General features: G+C 45.9%; 1 protein-coding gene across 4 annotated transcripts in view; it reads right to left on the minus strand.

Annotated features, from left to right (window-relative positions):
* Positions 1 to 18,122, minus strand: part of EBF1 (EBF transcription factor 1) — a 276,025-nt gene that overhangs the window by 250,426 nt on the left and 7,477 nt on the right. For all 4 annotated transcript variants that reach the window (XM_064520935.1, XM_064520934.1, XM_064520933.1 and 1 more), the window contains exons 5-6: positions 13,726 to 13,799; positions 7,428 to 7,496 (exon numbers count right to left, since the gene is read on the minus strand). In XM_064520935.1, the coding sequence (XP_064377005.1) occupies positions 7,428 to 7,496; positions 13,726 to 13,799 (143 nt within the window). The remainder of the gene's footprint in view (positions 1 to 7,427; positions 7,497 to 13,725; positions 13,800 to 18,122) is intronic.

Here is an 18,122-nt window from a genome sequence, read left to right on the forward strand (position 1 = left end):
AGAAAAACTGTGATGTTACAGGGAAAGAGAAAATTCATACCGGTATTTACCATTGCTGCTGCAGGGACTTGCTGCTCTCTCTCTGAAGACAGTGTTAAACACTTTTCTAGAAAGTTATCTCAGCCATGATTTACACGGAAGCCTGCAATTGTTTTTTATTCCCTTTTAACTTTATTAGCTATATGTTGTATTAAAATTATGTACTTCCAGCAGACTAAAGTAGATTTGAATTTAGCATAGTTATTTTTGTAGATCTGGCCAATTACGTACAAGGACACATTTCAGTGGTGAGAACATGCAAACATTTACGCTACTCACATGAGCAAAACTACTCATACAACTAAGCTTCGGCAGAACAGGGCTTGGCTTATGTTTTTACCCAATAAAAGCTGCAATAGGGTAAGAGAGATGCAAATTCATCTTTGGAATAATTTTAGCTAATCTGCATTAATATTGGGGATGCTCTTTGCAAATACCTTCTCCTGTCACTCTTATTCAGCTAGTCACGTGTGCATTCCCGCTGCAATGGCAAACACGGAAACAAATCAGGCATTAAGATGGGACAATAAATTTACCCTCACCAGAAGTGGCATATACATATATATGCATATGAGAAAAAGCCAGTATTTTCCTCCCCCCCCCCCAAAAAAAAAATCCCCACTCTTCAGAAGAGCGCAGTCTCCTAAACTCATTACCCCTCGCTGACCGAGGCTGAGGCTTGCAGAGCCAGCCCGAGGGGCTTTGCGATGTGCCAGGAGCTGCAGCTCTGCAATCGGGGCATTCAGCGCCACTCGCCCCAGGCTTGCTGCCCGGGCGAGGTGGAGCAGGGCCGTAGGAGCACGGATGCGCGGACCCCGGGCCCTCAGCGTAGCGGGTCCAGCGCATCCTCTGGATGCATTTTTCTGGACTGATGGACAGCAGGAAACACGGCTGGCCACGTCCCGAAGAGGCAGGGCAGCAAGTTAGCAGTAAAAATGATAGTCAAACGCCAGAAGCAAGAGGGTAGACCGGTCTTCAGTTGCCCTGACTCACCACAAATTCAGTGCAAGCTTGGTGCCTAGCTCCTTTATTCTCCTTAGAAAAAGCTCAGACCCAATTTTTAAACCGCGTCAGGAGAGCCACTTCTCTTCAGGAACAGGATCATCTACCTACCTAGAGACCACGCAGCATCCAGCACAATGAGCCCTCTTTGTGATAGCAGCCTCCCTGATATTAAATAGTAATAATCAGGCATAAGATCGCAGTGAAATAAAGCCCAAAGCACTCGCTACAGATTCAAAAGACATCACTGAGAGGAGCAAGTAACTATTAGAGTAGTGTGAAATGTTTGCAGTGAAACCCAAAACCACATAAAACTTTCCTGGTTTGGGGTTTTAAAACAAACTGAAAACTCAGAACAGGTTTGCTGAGAGATTCATAAACCTCTTAAGTGAAGCTGTGACCAAATTAGGGTTTTGCATAATAGTTATGAAATTATACAAAATTCTTATACTGGGGAGGGGGAGGGGAGAAATCAAACAAACAATGAATGAAAGCTGCTTTGACCCTGACCAAGTTCATTCAAACGCAAGAGAAAAATAAATTAATTTTGGAGAGGCAGAGACATCAACCCTTATAGACTGAAACTGAGAGAAATCCTGGCAAGAACCCACAGCTTTAGGAGTTTCTTCACCCAAAAGAGGGCTAGCACAGCACTCACTAGGAGCGCTGGCACAGGGGTGAGCATTTATGCCTGATTCTCTGTGCAAGAAGCATGTCATGATCGGAGTCTCCCATTTATCTTACTAAGGCTCCAAATGCCTTTGGTTGCCTGAGTCATGTGGGAAATGTTTTGGGTAATGCTTTTCAGATGCATCAATCATAACCAAATCCTGGAGGATGTCTGGTTCAGTGCCTCCCCGCTCAGTGCACGGCTTTGGGAACGCAGGAGAAACGCTCAGCGCTGACTTGTGCTCATCTGAACGTCCCATCTGGAGGACCAGGGGCGTTAGACAGCCTGGGAGCCGACCCTGTTGGGTGCTGGGGGCAGTCCTCTGTTGCACAGTTATCTACACCCCAGACTCCCTCCCTACCGGGTAAGTAACTCCCTTCAGCCTAGAAAGAGCAATGAGGCAGGTACTTTCCAGTACCAGATTCAAGAGAACGTCCAAATATTCGGGTCCAGGTACATTCCTCACCTACGTCTTGACGTCTATGAGGGAGAGACTCGTGCCTGCCCTCCTACCCTTCCGAATGCAAAAAAAAGTGTATGTGCCCTGAGTGGATGGGACCTGCAGCACCTCCCCGGCCGGTGCAGCAGGACACCAGCACGCGCATGTCCCCCCACACAGCACACCCAGGTTCATCCCTCATGTAGGGCCAGGAGGACCGAGGCTGCAGCCAGGGACTCAACTCAGCGCAAGGCCGAGGCCAAGGGATGAGTCTGCAGCAGCCCTTTCGCTAGTTTTTGCTCACATCCATTTGCCACCGCTTGCCAAAGCTCCCTGCATCTCCTGCCACTTTGCCGTGACGCCGGCGCTGTGACAGGCCGGTGGCGCTGCAGCCTGGCTGGGGATCAGCTGCGCACACTGATCCCTTCCCTGCAGCAAAGCATCTCTTGGCAGCTTCCTCCCAAGCAAAATACCCACTCTCTTCCTCTCGCCGGGACCTTCCTATAAGCTGGTCTGCTTTACCGTTACCTCCTCCATCTCCCTTACCTTCCTTTGGGCAAGGAAAGCTACTGCAAAGGGCATTCACTGCTGCATCTCCCTAACAAGTACATTTGTGGGGAGGATATAGTAAGTGCGGCACAGTCCTCTGTGCCATTTTTCTCACCTGCCTGGTATTTAGGACAAAAAGATGGTCAGGCCCGTAAAACACAATCCACTACCTGATGACTTGCAAAGCAGTAAAACAGAGACATTGAAAGTCATCCGCCCCTCTTTTCATGTCATTGCACAGTGAGATCCTACCCACAAACATAAATTTTTTTAGGTTAAAGGCTGAAAGATTTCAAAAATATATGTAAGTCGGTTCCCTCCATAACCACACTGGCTGCGAGCACCATGGACACACTCGAGAAAGCCCAATTGCACATCCAGTGCGGCAGGTGTTGAAATGGCCTGGCGGAAGGTCACATGGGCCTTTCCAATGCTTGTAGCAGGCCATGCATTAAAACACACCTTTATGTTACCTGATAACGCGGAAAAAATTATTACGGCCTCCAACCCATGCATTCCCCACCCCTGCTCTACCAGCAAGATCTCTACCAAACTGGCAATACACACGCAGCCTCTTCAAAGCCGGATGGAGCCTTACTGCTCAGAAAGCATATCCGAAGTGGCACGCAAGGGATCCTGGCAGGTTCCTGCACAGAGGCCAGCAGAGACCCTAGGATCACCGCACCGACCTTCTCGGGACACAGCGTCACCCTGCAAGCTCCCGTGCAACACCTATTAACTTACATCGCAACTGAAGCTTATCTAGCCAAAGGATAGATGGTCGTGAGCTTTCTTAAGTAGGTCTCATCAGCATCAGTAAACCTTAGCAAAGCCCATTTCAGGGCACTGCCGTCACCCTACTGGTGCAGCCCAGGAAGAGGCAAAATTTGGGGTGCACCAGCAGCTATCGCCCCGAGCCTGTTTTCAGGGCCCCTGGCATGCAGCATCACACCCTGGAGCTATATAGCACAGATCGGTCAACAGAACACGATCCTTGACGCAGAGAGTTCTTCTGCCACTATATTTGGGATGGCAATGATTATTTCTATTTTATCAGTCAATAGGACTACTGTTTACTGGATCCAGCCATAAAAGGTAAATAAATCCCTAGCAGGCACCAATAATGCCGTTAAATACGGGTCTCTACAGCAGTAAATTGGGTTTAAAAGTTTGGGAAAGAATGCCGAGAGAGAGAAGCCTCTTTTCTGAACCTAGGAATAATATAAAGCTCCACTTTCTCCCCTATGTGACTTTTGTCATTATCATCTTTTCTGATTCTTACAAAGCAAACCTAATTAGGATGCTCTCTCATTAGTCTTCCAGAAAAATTAGCACAGCTTATGCTAATTACTCCTGTAAAATTTAATAAACTCGTTGAAATGGGAATAGTCTAATGAGGTTTTATTTATTGAACTAAGATAACTGTAAGGAAAAAGGTTAGGACACCAGGATATCCAGAGTGGTAATAAAACTACAATTTATTCAATTTCTTCACAGGAATTTTATTGCAAACCTTTTAAATTCAAATATGAGTTACAATTTGAATGTTAAATCAATCTAGAATTTAATTTAATAACAGGAAGTACTCTGTGTTTCCTTTAAGTATGATTACAATACAGCCCTACTACTGCACTTGTAGGAGGAATTGTGCATTTGTACTGTGACAATAATACCCCTTGAAAATGAGTTCCTGTTCATCAGAGCTTCATCTGAACACATGTAACTGGATTAGCAATAAAATATACGGGCTATGGTAAGAGATGATTCAGACACACACAGGTTTCCAAGAAACTTCCTAGAAATGACTGTTCTATAAGCACAGTAGATTTATTTTGTTTTCCAGAGAAAACTCAGATCACTATACGAGTATAAATTTCTTTAGGTCCTTCTCACCGCTATGTCTGCTGATACTACAACAGCGCAAAGTATAAAGTACTTTTATAAAGTCATATCCTGTTTCAAACATACCTATAGATTTTTTCTAAATCCCACATTTTGATTAAATAAAATATACAGTTTATTTTTCATAGCTATATCTAGGGTTTGAAAAAGGACACAACAAAAGTAACTTTGAAGTTGCGAAACAGCATCTTCACCAAGTTATCAGAACAACCACAAAGACTGAGCTCTCCCTATCCCAAGTATCTCTAGCCTCATCAAAGAGAATTAATCAGTCCAAAATAGTATTCCAGCATGTAAGAAGAGAAGAGCATTTCCATGTAAGCCCATATGTCAAAAGTCCCACAGACAGATTCTATGTTAAATCAGATTCTATGGATTCCTAGGATTCGATGTAAGAGTTTGATTAAATCCATAGGCAAGACTTTATCATCAGACTGTAAGGCATGAGGGAGTGCTTTAGCCCAAATGGTAAATGAACTCTGTAAGCTCACATGCAAATAAAAATAGCTAAATATGGTTTTGCATATCAATTGACATAATAGTTTAAAATTGTGTGCATGCAGAAATGACAATAGCTAAACATATGTTCTGGCTTGTGTAGACATTTTAATGTTCGAGCAATTTTAAAGGACTCATTTTAAGGTAAAAAGGCTCCATATAGATTGCTTTATCCTTTCCAAACCAAAAGGGAAAAAAAGGGAATAGGATAAATGTCACAAGAAACATCACTAAAGCCTCTAACAGTATAAAGCACATACTTATTTGGCCTAAATTGTTTGAACTAGCCCTGGCCAAGAAAAGGTTTTAAGTACCCTACTGGGACAGATGCGAAGCGGCAACAATAGAAGCCGCACTAATGCAATCCAGGTAACACAATCCTGTTTCAAAAACACAGGGAGGGCTAATTACAGTACTGCTGAGTCAAATTTCTTATACCATTGCAACCCACAGGAACAGGTCAAAATCAGATGTTATTCAAACCACAGTCATATCAACCTTCTGTATCAAAGTCACAATTTAAAACCAAGTGAAGAACTTAAAAGCTTAACCCATTCACAAGCAAAATGTGATTTTGTACTGGTGGTGAGGTAAGAGGCTTATATTGTAATCTTCAAATTATGTTTAGCTAGTATTTTAAATATAATCTTCAGAATTGTTACGTTTTGCACCAATTTACGTAAATACTGATAATTTGATCACTGCTAGGAAGCTAAATCTGTTTTTCCATGTAACTGTTTTGCTCATTTTGTAGAAAGCATGTAACAGACAGCATTTCTGGCTTTCATAATTTAAAATGATTTGCAACTCACAGTTTTGCATACTAGATGGTTAAACAAAATATTTCCGTAAACCTGCCATTAGCATCTTAACATCTCACTTTCCAGTACAATGAAAAATTCATGTGAATTTTGTAGCTTTCATGTCGCTCAAAATGCCACTCCAACATCGTGTTTATAGTGCTCAACTCTGCAGTACGCTTATAAAACACATCTCTATACAGATTTCACTATGAGTTTTTTTCCGCTTTCCCTGGTACTACCTAATGCTCGCAGAAGATGAAAATATGCCTTGTTAAAATAGATAGATATATCTTCTGAGATTTAAACATTTGCAGGATTGCTTATTACAGCTAATCAAAACATCTGCTATAAGCTTCCAATATATGCACTTTCTTAACAAATTCAAACACAAACTATAAATTTGGAAGTCTGCACAAGCACAATGCCAGGCAAGGCGCGGCAATACTCACTCCGCCGTAATTCGGTTTTGATGTGCCACTGAACACATCAACCCCCCTTCACCTTTTTTCATAAAAACGGACATGCTGGCACAGAAGGTACTTTGAGCTTAATATAGCAAGCATTAACTCTGACAATAATACCAGGAGCAGCACTCAGCTCCATACTCTAGCTTCTATATGTATAGGTAGTTTCCCTTCGGGGTCGCTGTATTCACAGAAGAGTGCAATGGTATTGCTTTCCCTAGCTGATGACAGATAGTTTCAGTACTTCATGGCCATTTAACTCTTATAGAGTAATGCTACATAATAACCTGGTTATCATAGATGGCTTCGTACAATGAATTCCAACAATTAAAATATAAAAATGACTATTTGGCTACCATTTTGCATAATTCCAAGCACAGAAACTACACGTTGCTCAGAACAGCTAAAATAGATGTATTGTACTGCAATGATTTACTTGGTGATGTCAGATTAGTAATATGGATCTGTTTAAAAACACAATAATTAAGGCAGGCAAAAATGAATTAATCAACTGACAATACAGTCAAAATAGTATTCCAACCAAAGAAAATAACGGGAGAAAAAACCCTTAGTTTGCAGATCTATTTTTTTAACTGTTTTTATGCATAAATAAAAACCTTAAAATGTAGATGGATTGCATCCAACAGAACTACTGTAGCTAAAAGTGATAATGATTCAAACATTTTTCAAATAAAAGTTAAATATTTATAAGCACCCAACCACATTTCATAAATCACAAACTATTATTATTTTATTCCTGAAGCTTCCTTGGCACAGCATGTGAATTGAGCCACAGAAAGTCAGAAAGAAAAATATCCTCCTGCTGCACATGAATCAGTGAGGAGAACTGGAGCCTTCCAGAGAGCAGGTCGCTCCATTATATCCCATATGGCCCTTCCATGGCAATCACGACTGCAAAGCACAACTAATTTGGTATCAAAAACAAAATTTCATCCGCAGATACTCCTAATTCTTCCCCATTAGCAACACAGGGCAGGTGTTTCATTATAATGAGGAGGAAAAAATATATATATATAGAAGGAAACAATAGCAGTCCTTACCTGTCAATTATCACTGGATCTGATGGAGTCTCATTTCTGTTGCCACAGCTTTTCTTGTCACAACAGCGGCTACAGAGCAAAAGTGAAAGGATTTAGTGCAACCATTACACTGTAAAATCATCATTACGAACATGGTAGGTTCAAATTGCCAGCTAGAGTTACCGCTCTGTCCCTGCCTGGAAATCAGTCAAATGTAGTGGGTCACATATGGGTTAATTACTATGTTTAACTTCTTGCACAGCTGGTTAGCAACGGAAAATATAAAAAGAAAGGGGCTTTGCTCCTTTCACAAATAATAATTCAAGGATCATCCGAAATAGGGAGAGCTGCCTGTTTGCACTCTCTCGTCCCACGTACGCACAAAGCCAGGCGGCTTGCTCTTCCCTGAGCGCAGCTCCTACGTTTGCTTTAGCGCTTGCAGCCCATGGCCACGCGATATTCCTGCTTTCTACATCGAGCGGGATGCTCAGCCGTGGGTAAACCCCCCCCCCCCCCCCCAAAACCTGACAGCACAATTACGTTCCCCCTAAGAAACAGGGCTGTTAGTGGAGCAGCTAAAACAAATGCCACCAGCAGCGGCTTTTTATGCCCGAGTGTGGCCATTTCCCCAAGTTTCCTGAGAGCATGAGTGATGCTAACGCTATGGAGAGCGCGGCGCCAGCGGCTGGTGCCCGCGCTGGGTCAGGCACGTGAAACACAAGCTCCTTCTACCAAAGCACTGCTCCATCGTCCACCTCGAGGCTCCCATTCTTGTGGACTAAGGTGGCTTGTTGCTTCGAGAGAAGCTAAGTTGCTGTTTGCGATGATGCCTCGTCGGGGGTTATTGTCCATCAAGGGCCAGACTCGCAGATACGTTGCACGTGAGCTCAGGAGCCACATACACGTCTGTGGGTACCGACCACCCCAGGCACGCCTGGTTAGAGCCGCAGGCGAACCGCGGTGGGGCCGGCCCGCCAAAGCCCTGCTCGCCCAAGTAGCATCGCTGGAAGCCATGAGACCAAGTTGGAAAGCCTTAGGTGAGCAAAGCCTCTGGCTTTTACCCACTCGCTAGCCCCCGAGTGTCAAAACCAATCCAGCAGGGAAAGCTCCTATTCCACAACTTAACAGAAAATCTCCCACTGAAGGGAAGGCTCCAAGCAAAAAAATGAAAGCCCAAGAAGCTCCAGATCTTCCCAAGCCCTCCTAGGTCCCCGGGGACCCTCTGGGCACCTCCTGCAGGTCAAGGGCCTGGGGGACCCTGCACATGGGGACCACATCCTGTGTAGCACCGGTGGTGGGGACCCCAGTTTGCTCACCAGGCCCGAGCGCACCTCTCCATTCAACACACTTTCTGGCAAACCTCAACCATGTGCAACCAAGTCTTTGGTAACCACCAGGGTTGCTCTGAAAGGCGTCGCGAGAAACCCAACATCATTCTTGTTCCAGCGGCCAGCCTGGGGCGCGAGGTAGAAACGACCACTGTCATGCTCCCTCTCGGAAGAACTGTTTTCTTTTCCCCAGAAGGTGGAAGAACATTAGCGCAGGAAGAAGTCCTCAGAAGAGCCACACTATATAAATAGCCCTATTGGGAGTCTGACAAAGGTTCTCTTGTGTTGCTGAACAATAGAGTGAATAATATACAGTTACCCACCAAGATTACCAATAAAGCAACTAACCACACTAAAGATAACAAAAAAATGGGGCCTTTTACAAAAACAGCCTGTTTAAACATGGTTTCCAAAAGAAAAAAAATATTTTGTTTTCAAAGAGAGGAAAATACATAATTCTTTTCACTGCAAAAAGCTTCAAGGCAACTATTCAGGGCTGAAACTTTTCACAGTTAACACATGTGCGGTATCTTCATTTCGGTGGAAGTTACATTGTTCAGGATTGCCAAAAAAAACTGCTTAATTTTACAGCACAATACCACAATTGATTCACCAAAAAATGCAAGAGCCTTGGCACCCAGAAAGCATTCAGATTTAGGAAGGAATAAAACACACTGTAGGTAAACAGCCACGCGGACATTTGGGGGGCTTTTTTGCCTATAAAAGGCCTCGTTGCTGGAGCGCAGCTAGAACGCGTGGGGTGAGAAAACTTACCCACAAACAAGGCAATAAAAACTGCTAATCATTTCTAAACGATTAAAACGTAATGAGAAACAGAGTTGGCACGAGTTAAGACAATGCTGTTCTTGTGAGTGCAGCGGATCCGGGCTGGTCCCCGGCGTTCCCACAGCCAACCCCAGGGACGTGGCCGCGGGCGAGCGGCGGTTCCCAGGCTCCGCGCCCACCGTCCAGGGCCAGCACCGGCCCGGCCGCTGCAGCGGTGGCCGCGGGAGGACAGGGGACAACGCTGCGTTACGCGCCGAGGAGGCCTCTGATTTGAATGGGGCTTCCCAAGAAGAAGGCCTGATGAATCTGAGTAATAGTAAAAGAGCCGAGCCCTCCATGTCCTCCGGGGGTGATGGGGCAGAGGAGCGCAGTGGCATTTCCCCTTGTCTGGCCACTCCGTGACATAAAGGGAGGCCCCAAATCTTCTCTCTTGTTTAAGACCTTTTTTTCTTTTTTTAAACCTTAGCTTGGGTTTTAATGCCTCCTTCACCCTGGAAGAAAGCTCCTAAATGTTCAGTGCCCCTCTCCTTTTCCTCAAGGAACTTAACAATTCCCAGAAGCTTTTCCAAGTCGTTTGGAAATCCCCATCCCAGGGCTAGTGCCACCCCCTCCCTGCCGTTCGGAGGCATTCCCGAGGCCAGGACTCGCCGCTCCCAGCTTTTGTGCCCGCCTGCCCTCATCATCCTGACCCAGCACAAACGCAACTTTCCGATCGTTTAGCTGCCAGGCTCTGACAAGTCGCTAGCGAGGCCACGTGGGAGATTTTGCAGAAGCTCCCAGCGAGGCCAAAATGGGGCAACGTTCGTCCCGCAGGCGCCAGCACATCCCCGACCCTGAGCAGCCGCCTTGGCCCGAAGCATGGAGGTGCTAGAGCTCCTCGACAAAAACAGCTGCAAGATTTTATTTTACACAGACAAAACCCCATATTTTACTCCAAGCTCGTTCTCAGAAATCACTGAACCATTTTAGCTGAAACTTTCCAAAGAAAGTCAGCCTGAGGCTGACACCCTGCAAAGGACATTTCAGCCAGAACAGTTTAAGTTTGGCAAAGTCGTAAGCCACTGACGGTTTCATAATGGAAATTGTTGAGGCATTATTAACTATAGCTGTCCCTCCCCACGCTGCCTACAATACTAATAAATTCCAGTGAGGCTGTGAATTCTTCCCAGCTATTAACATTTTTGCCAGCAGTGTGGAGTTTAGATTTGACAAAACACAATGAAATCCTCTGGAATAAACAGCCACCTGAAGCCAGCCCCGGCCCCGCTCTCCTGCCACAACCGGGACTCTCCCCTGCATTCGAATTCTTTGTCTTATCCACGTCGTGGTTGTGGTATACCATAAATACACAGATTTGTCACATAAATGCAAAGTTTTATTGTGCAGTTAGCCATGATAGAAAGCACTGCTGAAAGTTGTTTAGAAATTAAATATCTAAAACAAGCTATTTTAAAATACAGAGTCCTCACTATTTCATGTCTGAAATGAAGAAATTTCATCTTAGGGAGAGCAAGCTGTCTTTCACACCATATGGCTAATGGTAGTGCATAGCAATTAGCTGGGCTGATTAATGGGGAACAGACTCTAATTTTATGCTTATAATTGAGGCTGCATTTGCACCCCTGGTGCAAATTCAGCACATCCCAACTTCCACTTACAACAGGCAAGAAATCCAGAGAAACAGGATGGTGCAGAGAGAGATTTTTTTTTCCTCTTCCAGACCCCTAAAGAGCATCAGATTTGCAATTTAAAAGAGTGTTAGCAGCACAATAGATGACAGATTTGTGCAATAGGGTCAAGCGGCCTGGTAAACAAACAGCACCCTCTTACAAATGTATGGGCAGAAAGGGAAATGGGTAATTTCTAATATGAGCTGTAAGAAATTTGAATACATCGCCACCACCCCATCAGACACACAACATTTGCCTACCACGGTCGGATATTTTTTTTTTTTTTTTTGCTACTCCTCTATCTTATGAAACATGAAGCAGCGACCAGCAGTAAACAAATACAAGAATAAAGCTCCTGATCCAATGAATCTTAAGAACGAAAAAAGTGTAAACTGCTTTAATAAAGGAAAAGGCTGCTCCGGGATGACACAGCACATCTTTCAGCATTCCCAGAATGGAAATAATTTTATCTCGGTCAAAGTATATTGACAAGGCTGTAAATCTTTGATGCAGATATTGGGTCTTTCAGTTAAAAACTCAGCCCTATATATAAGTTGCAATTTATTTATTATTCTTTATGTTCCTGAAGTATTTGTAAGAAAATTAATGCACCAGAGTATACAATCCTTGCTCCCGTGCAGACGGCTGAACAGGAGTCCCTCAGTACCGGCTGGGAGGAACACGAAGCTCCTCCGCTCGCGTTTCTGAGCGAGGGTTTGCTGCTGCTCCAGCTGGCGCTGAAGAGGCTCCTGTCGGCTTTCTCAGCCCTGCGGCCAGGTCCTGGCTACAGGACCGTTACTGGCTGCTTTGCAGTATTGCCGGGGCCCCAAAAAGGCTCAAACTCTGACTGAGGCAAGGCGCTTATACAGAGTTGCAGGTAGATATAATCCCTACCTCAAAATCTTGCGGTTTAAGACTCAATAAGGAGCATCTTCCAGTCCTAACAGTGAGCACGTTTAGACCCTGCCGCTGCAAGCACTTTAGCATGTGCTTAATTTTACTCACGTGAACAGCCTTCACCGTGCTACTGGTCTGCTCAGAGGAGCAAAGCCAAGTCTGCACTTGAGCCTTATCAGGTCAGGGGCCTCCTTTAATATTTCCATGAATTGTTCCTAGCTGGCCATATAGTGTGGAAGTGGTGCTAACTGGGCCAATGAATTTTCGGGCAATTACGGGTTGTCAGCATGACTTGGGCTTCCATTCGGAAAGGGCGAGAGGCCGGGAGCCCTCAGCGAAGCCGCGCTCGGCTCCGGACTGCGGTGGGAACTCAGGCCCCTCTCGGAGGTACCTGCCTGCTCTAGTAGTGCTCATGCTGTAACCAGTTATATCTTTGGTTTCCCGGAAAAACCTGAACAGGGTTTATCAGCGAGGAGCTGCCGTGGGGGGCAGAACAAGCAGATCCCCAGGAAGGGAGGAAAAAATTATAAATAAATCAACCAACAGAGAATATTCCGTGCAAATATTTTGTCTAAGACTCTCCGCTGCCAGGAAACCCAAGTTTATTCTCTTAGAAGTGGCGACTAGCTTTTACCCTCGAGTTACTCCTTTTTTTAGTAAATATGTTTTGTAAAAGCTACAACACATGCAATGGCATTTTTACAGTCTTAAAACAACTTGATTGCAACAACAAGCTTATGCAAGAAGGCCCTGCGTTGCAACAGGGAATTATTTTCTGCCATCGAATAACACGGAACAAACGAGTTTTTCAGGCACGGAAAAACACCCCCCAACTCTAAGGAGACTGCAAGGTCAAGCTCCCATAGGTGTTGGAGGCCTCTGTGAGAAGACGCTGGCTTCTCTGCAGTAAGAGGGAAGTAGGAGGCTTCACGTATTGCTACCAGCTAGAAAAGAGAAGCAAGCGGCTGCCTGTTGCAGAAGTGCTGCGTTAGGGAGAGGAGACATTTGACTGCACTGTATTTCGGTGACCAACACTGGGCAGGCATGTTCGGGGCGGGGGGGAAAGAGCACCGCGCAGGGCCAAATCTGCATGGCAGAAATTTGAAGAAAATCAGCCAGCCAACGTCTTTTGCACGGAGGGGAGCGCCAGCGGCGCGCGGGCCGGGTGGGTGGCGTGCACCGACAGCCCGGGGGAAGCCGGGCTGCAAGGAAGGGGCGTCTCGGCGGGGAGGAGCAAAGGGCTCCCAGTTTCGCGTCTGAACGCACGTCCAGCAAAACCAAAACCGGCCATTTTTGTCATTTCACTGGGGAAGGTATCACGGGGAGTGGGAGCAGAGATATCTATCACTAGAAAGACTATAATTGACTTTATTAATTTTGGTGAGGAGACCTCTTCTGGGCTGCAGCGTCTAAATGCAAACCAGCAGCGTCCTGTTAAGAATCACTCTTGATAAATAATTGAAAACTGGTGTGACAAGACCTTGTTGCTAATTGCACACATGGAACTGTGTTATTTTGGGCTTGTTTAACGCAAGAAAGATAAATTTAAGTCCTAAAATAGCTGCAGGTTCAACCTAGATTTTGAGACACAAATTCATCTTCTCATTACTAATTAACTGGAAGCAGGGTGTTTCTTACCTGCACATTATTTCATGTGTGAGCAGAACTCGGCACATTTCTGGGTTCTTGTCTTGGCCTTCATATACTATCGCCTAGAAACAAAACACATTTTTAGCCGTGCATCAAGTTGAGTTTGGAAAAAATAAAATAAAAATGCATCACAGTAAGCAAGTGCTCAGCCAGAGTTGCAAGCTAGGTCTCAGGCAGAAGACACTGCGCCTTCGCAGAGCCCGTCTCAGGACTTGCAGCTGGAAAACAACACAAGCCGAACACAGCTAAACTCCCTCCTCTCCACTGCACATCTCTCCAGCAGTGTGTAGGATGGGCTTTTTTAGTAGTCAAGACAACCACAATTTTCTTTTCAATTCAGAATAAAATATAAACCTAATAGCATTAAAAGAAAAAAAAACCAGCAGCAAGGCTTGGCACACTTTGGGTCCTATTCATTAAAAAAAAAAAAAAAAAAAAAAAAAAAAAAAAAAAAAAGGGAGCTCATGTATTTTTAATTCCGAAAGCTGTACACTGCGCAGCCCAGGCCTTTTCCTGGGAGCTCCTGAAAGCTCGGGCCTGAACCTAGCGATCCACTGATTTCCCGAGAGCGATGCCGGAGCTGGAGCGACAGAAAAAAGCCAGCGGCAGGCCCTGCACTCGCAAAGGACACCAACGCGGAGCACAACGCGGCTCGAGAAATTCGACTCGAGGACAGCATGGGGGAACCCTCTGAGCGAGAGCTGCGGAAGGACATCGCCGTGCCCAGGCGTTTCCTCCCGAGCACGACCCAGTGATGCTTTCCAGCCACCCCAGCTGCTGCCCACGGAGCAACGGCTCGTCCCTGCCGTCGCACCCGGGAAAACGTCGCCGGGAGGGCGATACCTGCCCTGGCGTCCTCCCAGCACAGCCTCTGGCTGGGGCATCGCCAGCTCCAGTCCCCAGCAGCAAAGCAAAAGCGAGAAGTTGCCTTTGCGACAGCAACTTCCAACCACGTTTTGGTTGCTAAATTTTTCAGGGTCCCATTGCAGAGGTGGGATCCGGCAGGGAGCGGCGCCCGGGGTGCCAGCCCTGCAGGACAACCCCTGCACCACAGCCTCAGCTCTGCCCCTCACCAACGGTGGGACCCATTTAACCTCCAACATATAGACTGAAAAAAAGCGGGGGGAGGAAAACAAACTCTGCAGATAAAACGACATCTGATACAGAGCTAATAATAAAAATAGCCGGGGTATTGAAAATAAAGAATAACAGCATATTACATGGATGAAATATATTTTATGGAATGAGGCAATTTTGAAATGGAAGTGTGGAAAATACCAGTGAGAAAAAGCGAGGTAGCTTAACACGGGATGAAGGGGCATCACGTGGACTGCTTCCCCGTTCCTCCCGGACATAACCCCCCGGGGCAAGAGGTGCTGCACCCGCGGACGGGCCCGGACCCTGGCACGCACAGCGCTGGGGAAGCAGGAGCAGGTTTTTAACTCCCTTATAACAGTAATATGCAATATTAATATTAAGCATTATAAAGTGATTTAGTAATTCCATAAATAATATTAGGAAGGGCTCTGTGTCATTTTTGCCAGTTTTAATGGTTTCATTTTGGCTTTACTACGTGCTTTCTCCCAAAAGGGGAGAGCCAGCCTGGCTTTTCTGCCGGTGAGATACAAGGGAGGGTGCCAGAGGGCTCTGGCCACGCGGCGCAGACAGCGGGTCCAGCCGGACACCTCCGGCCCAGCGGAGACCCCTGGCCGCACAGGGACACACGGGCAAACCAGCACCCAGGGAGCTACGGCTGCTCCGCAAGAGGCCCTGGGAGACAGCAGCACATTCATCCACATCTCACGTTGACCCGGGAGCTGGGACAGACTCGGAGATGCCATAGGAAGGATTAAATAATCCAACTTTGGGGTTTTTTTAAATCATTTTCCATCAACTGATTATAATGAAGACTGTCTGGGAAAACCAGCCAAAGACGATCCCCCATTTCACTGCACGCGCTAGCAGGGAAGGCAGGCAGATGCTCCTTCTAACCCAAATCGGGGAAATAAGTGACCAGCCGTCGAGTGATGGGGTGGGGAGGGCCATCGCGATGGCACCCTAAAACACAACCCAAAGCAGGGTCTGGCTGGCGGTGGGTTGGGCCCGGTGAGAGGCAAAGCATTCGCTGGACATAAGCAGTGAATAATAATGACTAATCGGTGTCTGAGAGCGCTGAGACAGGAGCAGACGTCAGATCTACTCCCGAGTCCTGTAGCGGAGACAACCGCTCCCTGCCTCCATCGCCAGCCTACAGCCATCCCTGGCACGATAGGACCTGGCGGGAACAGCGCCCAAGAAAGGACCGCTGGCCTTGGCCTTGTCTTCATAGGCTTCCAAATTTTGAAATAAAGGTACCCACTATGGGTTACCTTGTTGCCAGTGAAAGAAAGCACTAGGAAGGATGAATGAGAACGTAAAATCTACTTTTTTCTTCTCCCCCTCTCCTCCTCCTGCTGCTATGCTTGCTTAACCTCCAGGTACCTGCTTAAATAACCCAACTAAATAGCAATAATGAACGGGCAGAGTCAACACTGCGATACATAATCGCCTTGTCCGTTACGTTTAACATCAGCGATCCCTCCTTCGCGCGCGTGACGCACTTCAGCCCCCGGCTACGCTACGCGTTTGCTTTTCACTCGGCTCGCGTTAGACCCCGCACGTGGCACCCATGTTGCAAAATCAAGTGAGGAATGTGCCGGGCACCTGCCTTCACCAGGAATCTCTAGGAAGTTCTAGGTGGTGGGAGCAGCCGCTGAGCTCACGTCTGAGCAGCTCAGCCCGAACTCCCCACCCAGTCCCCCAATTCCCGCATGCGGGCCAGTACGCGAAGCCGACGGGTGCGTTGCAGACACGCTGCCCTCCCTCAAACAGCACTGCTCTACAGCACCAATTCTGCAACTGGTTTCAGAAAGGAAACAGGAACTGCTAAAGTTTCAGGTCTTCAGAGCTTCCACGAAGTATTTTTACAGGAAGGGTCTACAGCACTGCTGCTGTGAAAACTCTTAACTTCAGATGTAAAAAAGATACTGCTTTAACAGATCCTAATTTCTTTTTTAATTCCTATTTTTTAAATTTCAGGTTTTGAAACAGGGTCACCGTGGCTGGCTTCCATGCTGCACTGGCATAGTGGCAATTTTGTCAAACAGGGATCGCGTTAATGAGAGATAAAGTGAAAGTTACTGTGTATAAACTTAGACCACAGCAGAGCTAAAAATAAGCCTGCAAATACCCATCGGAGTTGCACAACAGAACACCAGCAAAGGAAATACGAAATTATAGACTTTGTTTTTTTTCCTTTTGTTTACTTTGTGTAGCTTTAACGTGATGTATTTCATCAGCTTCTCAAAATAGTTTTTCTTCTCCTGAGCAACTTCAACATTTCCCCCCAAAAATTCACCTTCCATTTCATAAACCGCTACACACATGCAGAGCCTTACTACAAGGAGTCCCAACGAGTAAGGATCACTCAGGCACAAACAGATTCCCAAATCAGGCCCCTAAAAATCTGCGCCAACATATAAGACTTCCTGGCCTCCAGTTAAATAAAGCAGCATAAAAAGTAAAATCAAATATAATTCACTAGTTGCCAGCAAATAAAAATTACTAAATTGAGCATATCGCAGTCATTGCTAGGCTACAAGTGCGTCCAGAACAACTCGCCTAAACTTTTCAGTGACGGAGTTCATAAAAAGAAAGGGGAGGGGGGAGAATAATATAAAAATCAAGACTACAGTTCTCATTTAGACCAGTGGGAGTTTTGCCTGAGTAAAGGCAGCAGGATAAAGCAGTAAAACAGGCAACGACGAAGTTGGAAAAATACAGAGCCATGTTTCGTCCTTAGCTGTTCCAGAATAAATCCAGATTTATGCTGGTACAACCGAGGGCACAACCGTCTCGTAGCGTCAATTTGCCAGTCAAGCAGTGCTGCTTTCTGAACTCGATGAGAGACAATCTTGAAGGAATGAGATCATGGTCATTATATTATTCGGTTATGTCATGGCCTTGATTTTAAAAGAGAGAAATCAGCAGCACGCGTCTAAAACCGCTCGCCTTCAAATTCCTCATCCGCTTCACAAAACAAACTCTCTCCTCCACTGGAATAAAGGAGAAAGGAAAAGCCCATTCGAATGAGGGTCTTTTCAAAAACAGAACTGAAATGATTTGTAATGACGTGCGCAGACATACACACAGGGAGAAAATAAAATCCTGGCCCTGCCGAATTCAATAGGAGTTTGGCAATTGACTTCAGATGGGCCAGGATTTCACCCGGAGAGCCTCAGCCTTGTATCCGCTACGGACCTACATAAAAAACACCGCAAATTCAGTGCATTACATTTATTTGGCTTCAAATCCTTAACTCCGCATTCCCCAAGCTTTCACGCCTC

Source organism: Dromaius novaehollandiae, chromosome 15, assembly GCF_036370855.1.
Source record: "Dromaius novaehollandiae isolate bDroNov1 chromosome 15, bDroNov1.hap1, whole genome shotgun sequence".
NCBI lineage: Eukaryota > Metazoa > Chordata > Aves > Casuariiformes > Dromaiidae > Dromaius > Dromaius novaehollandiae.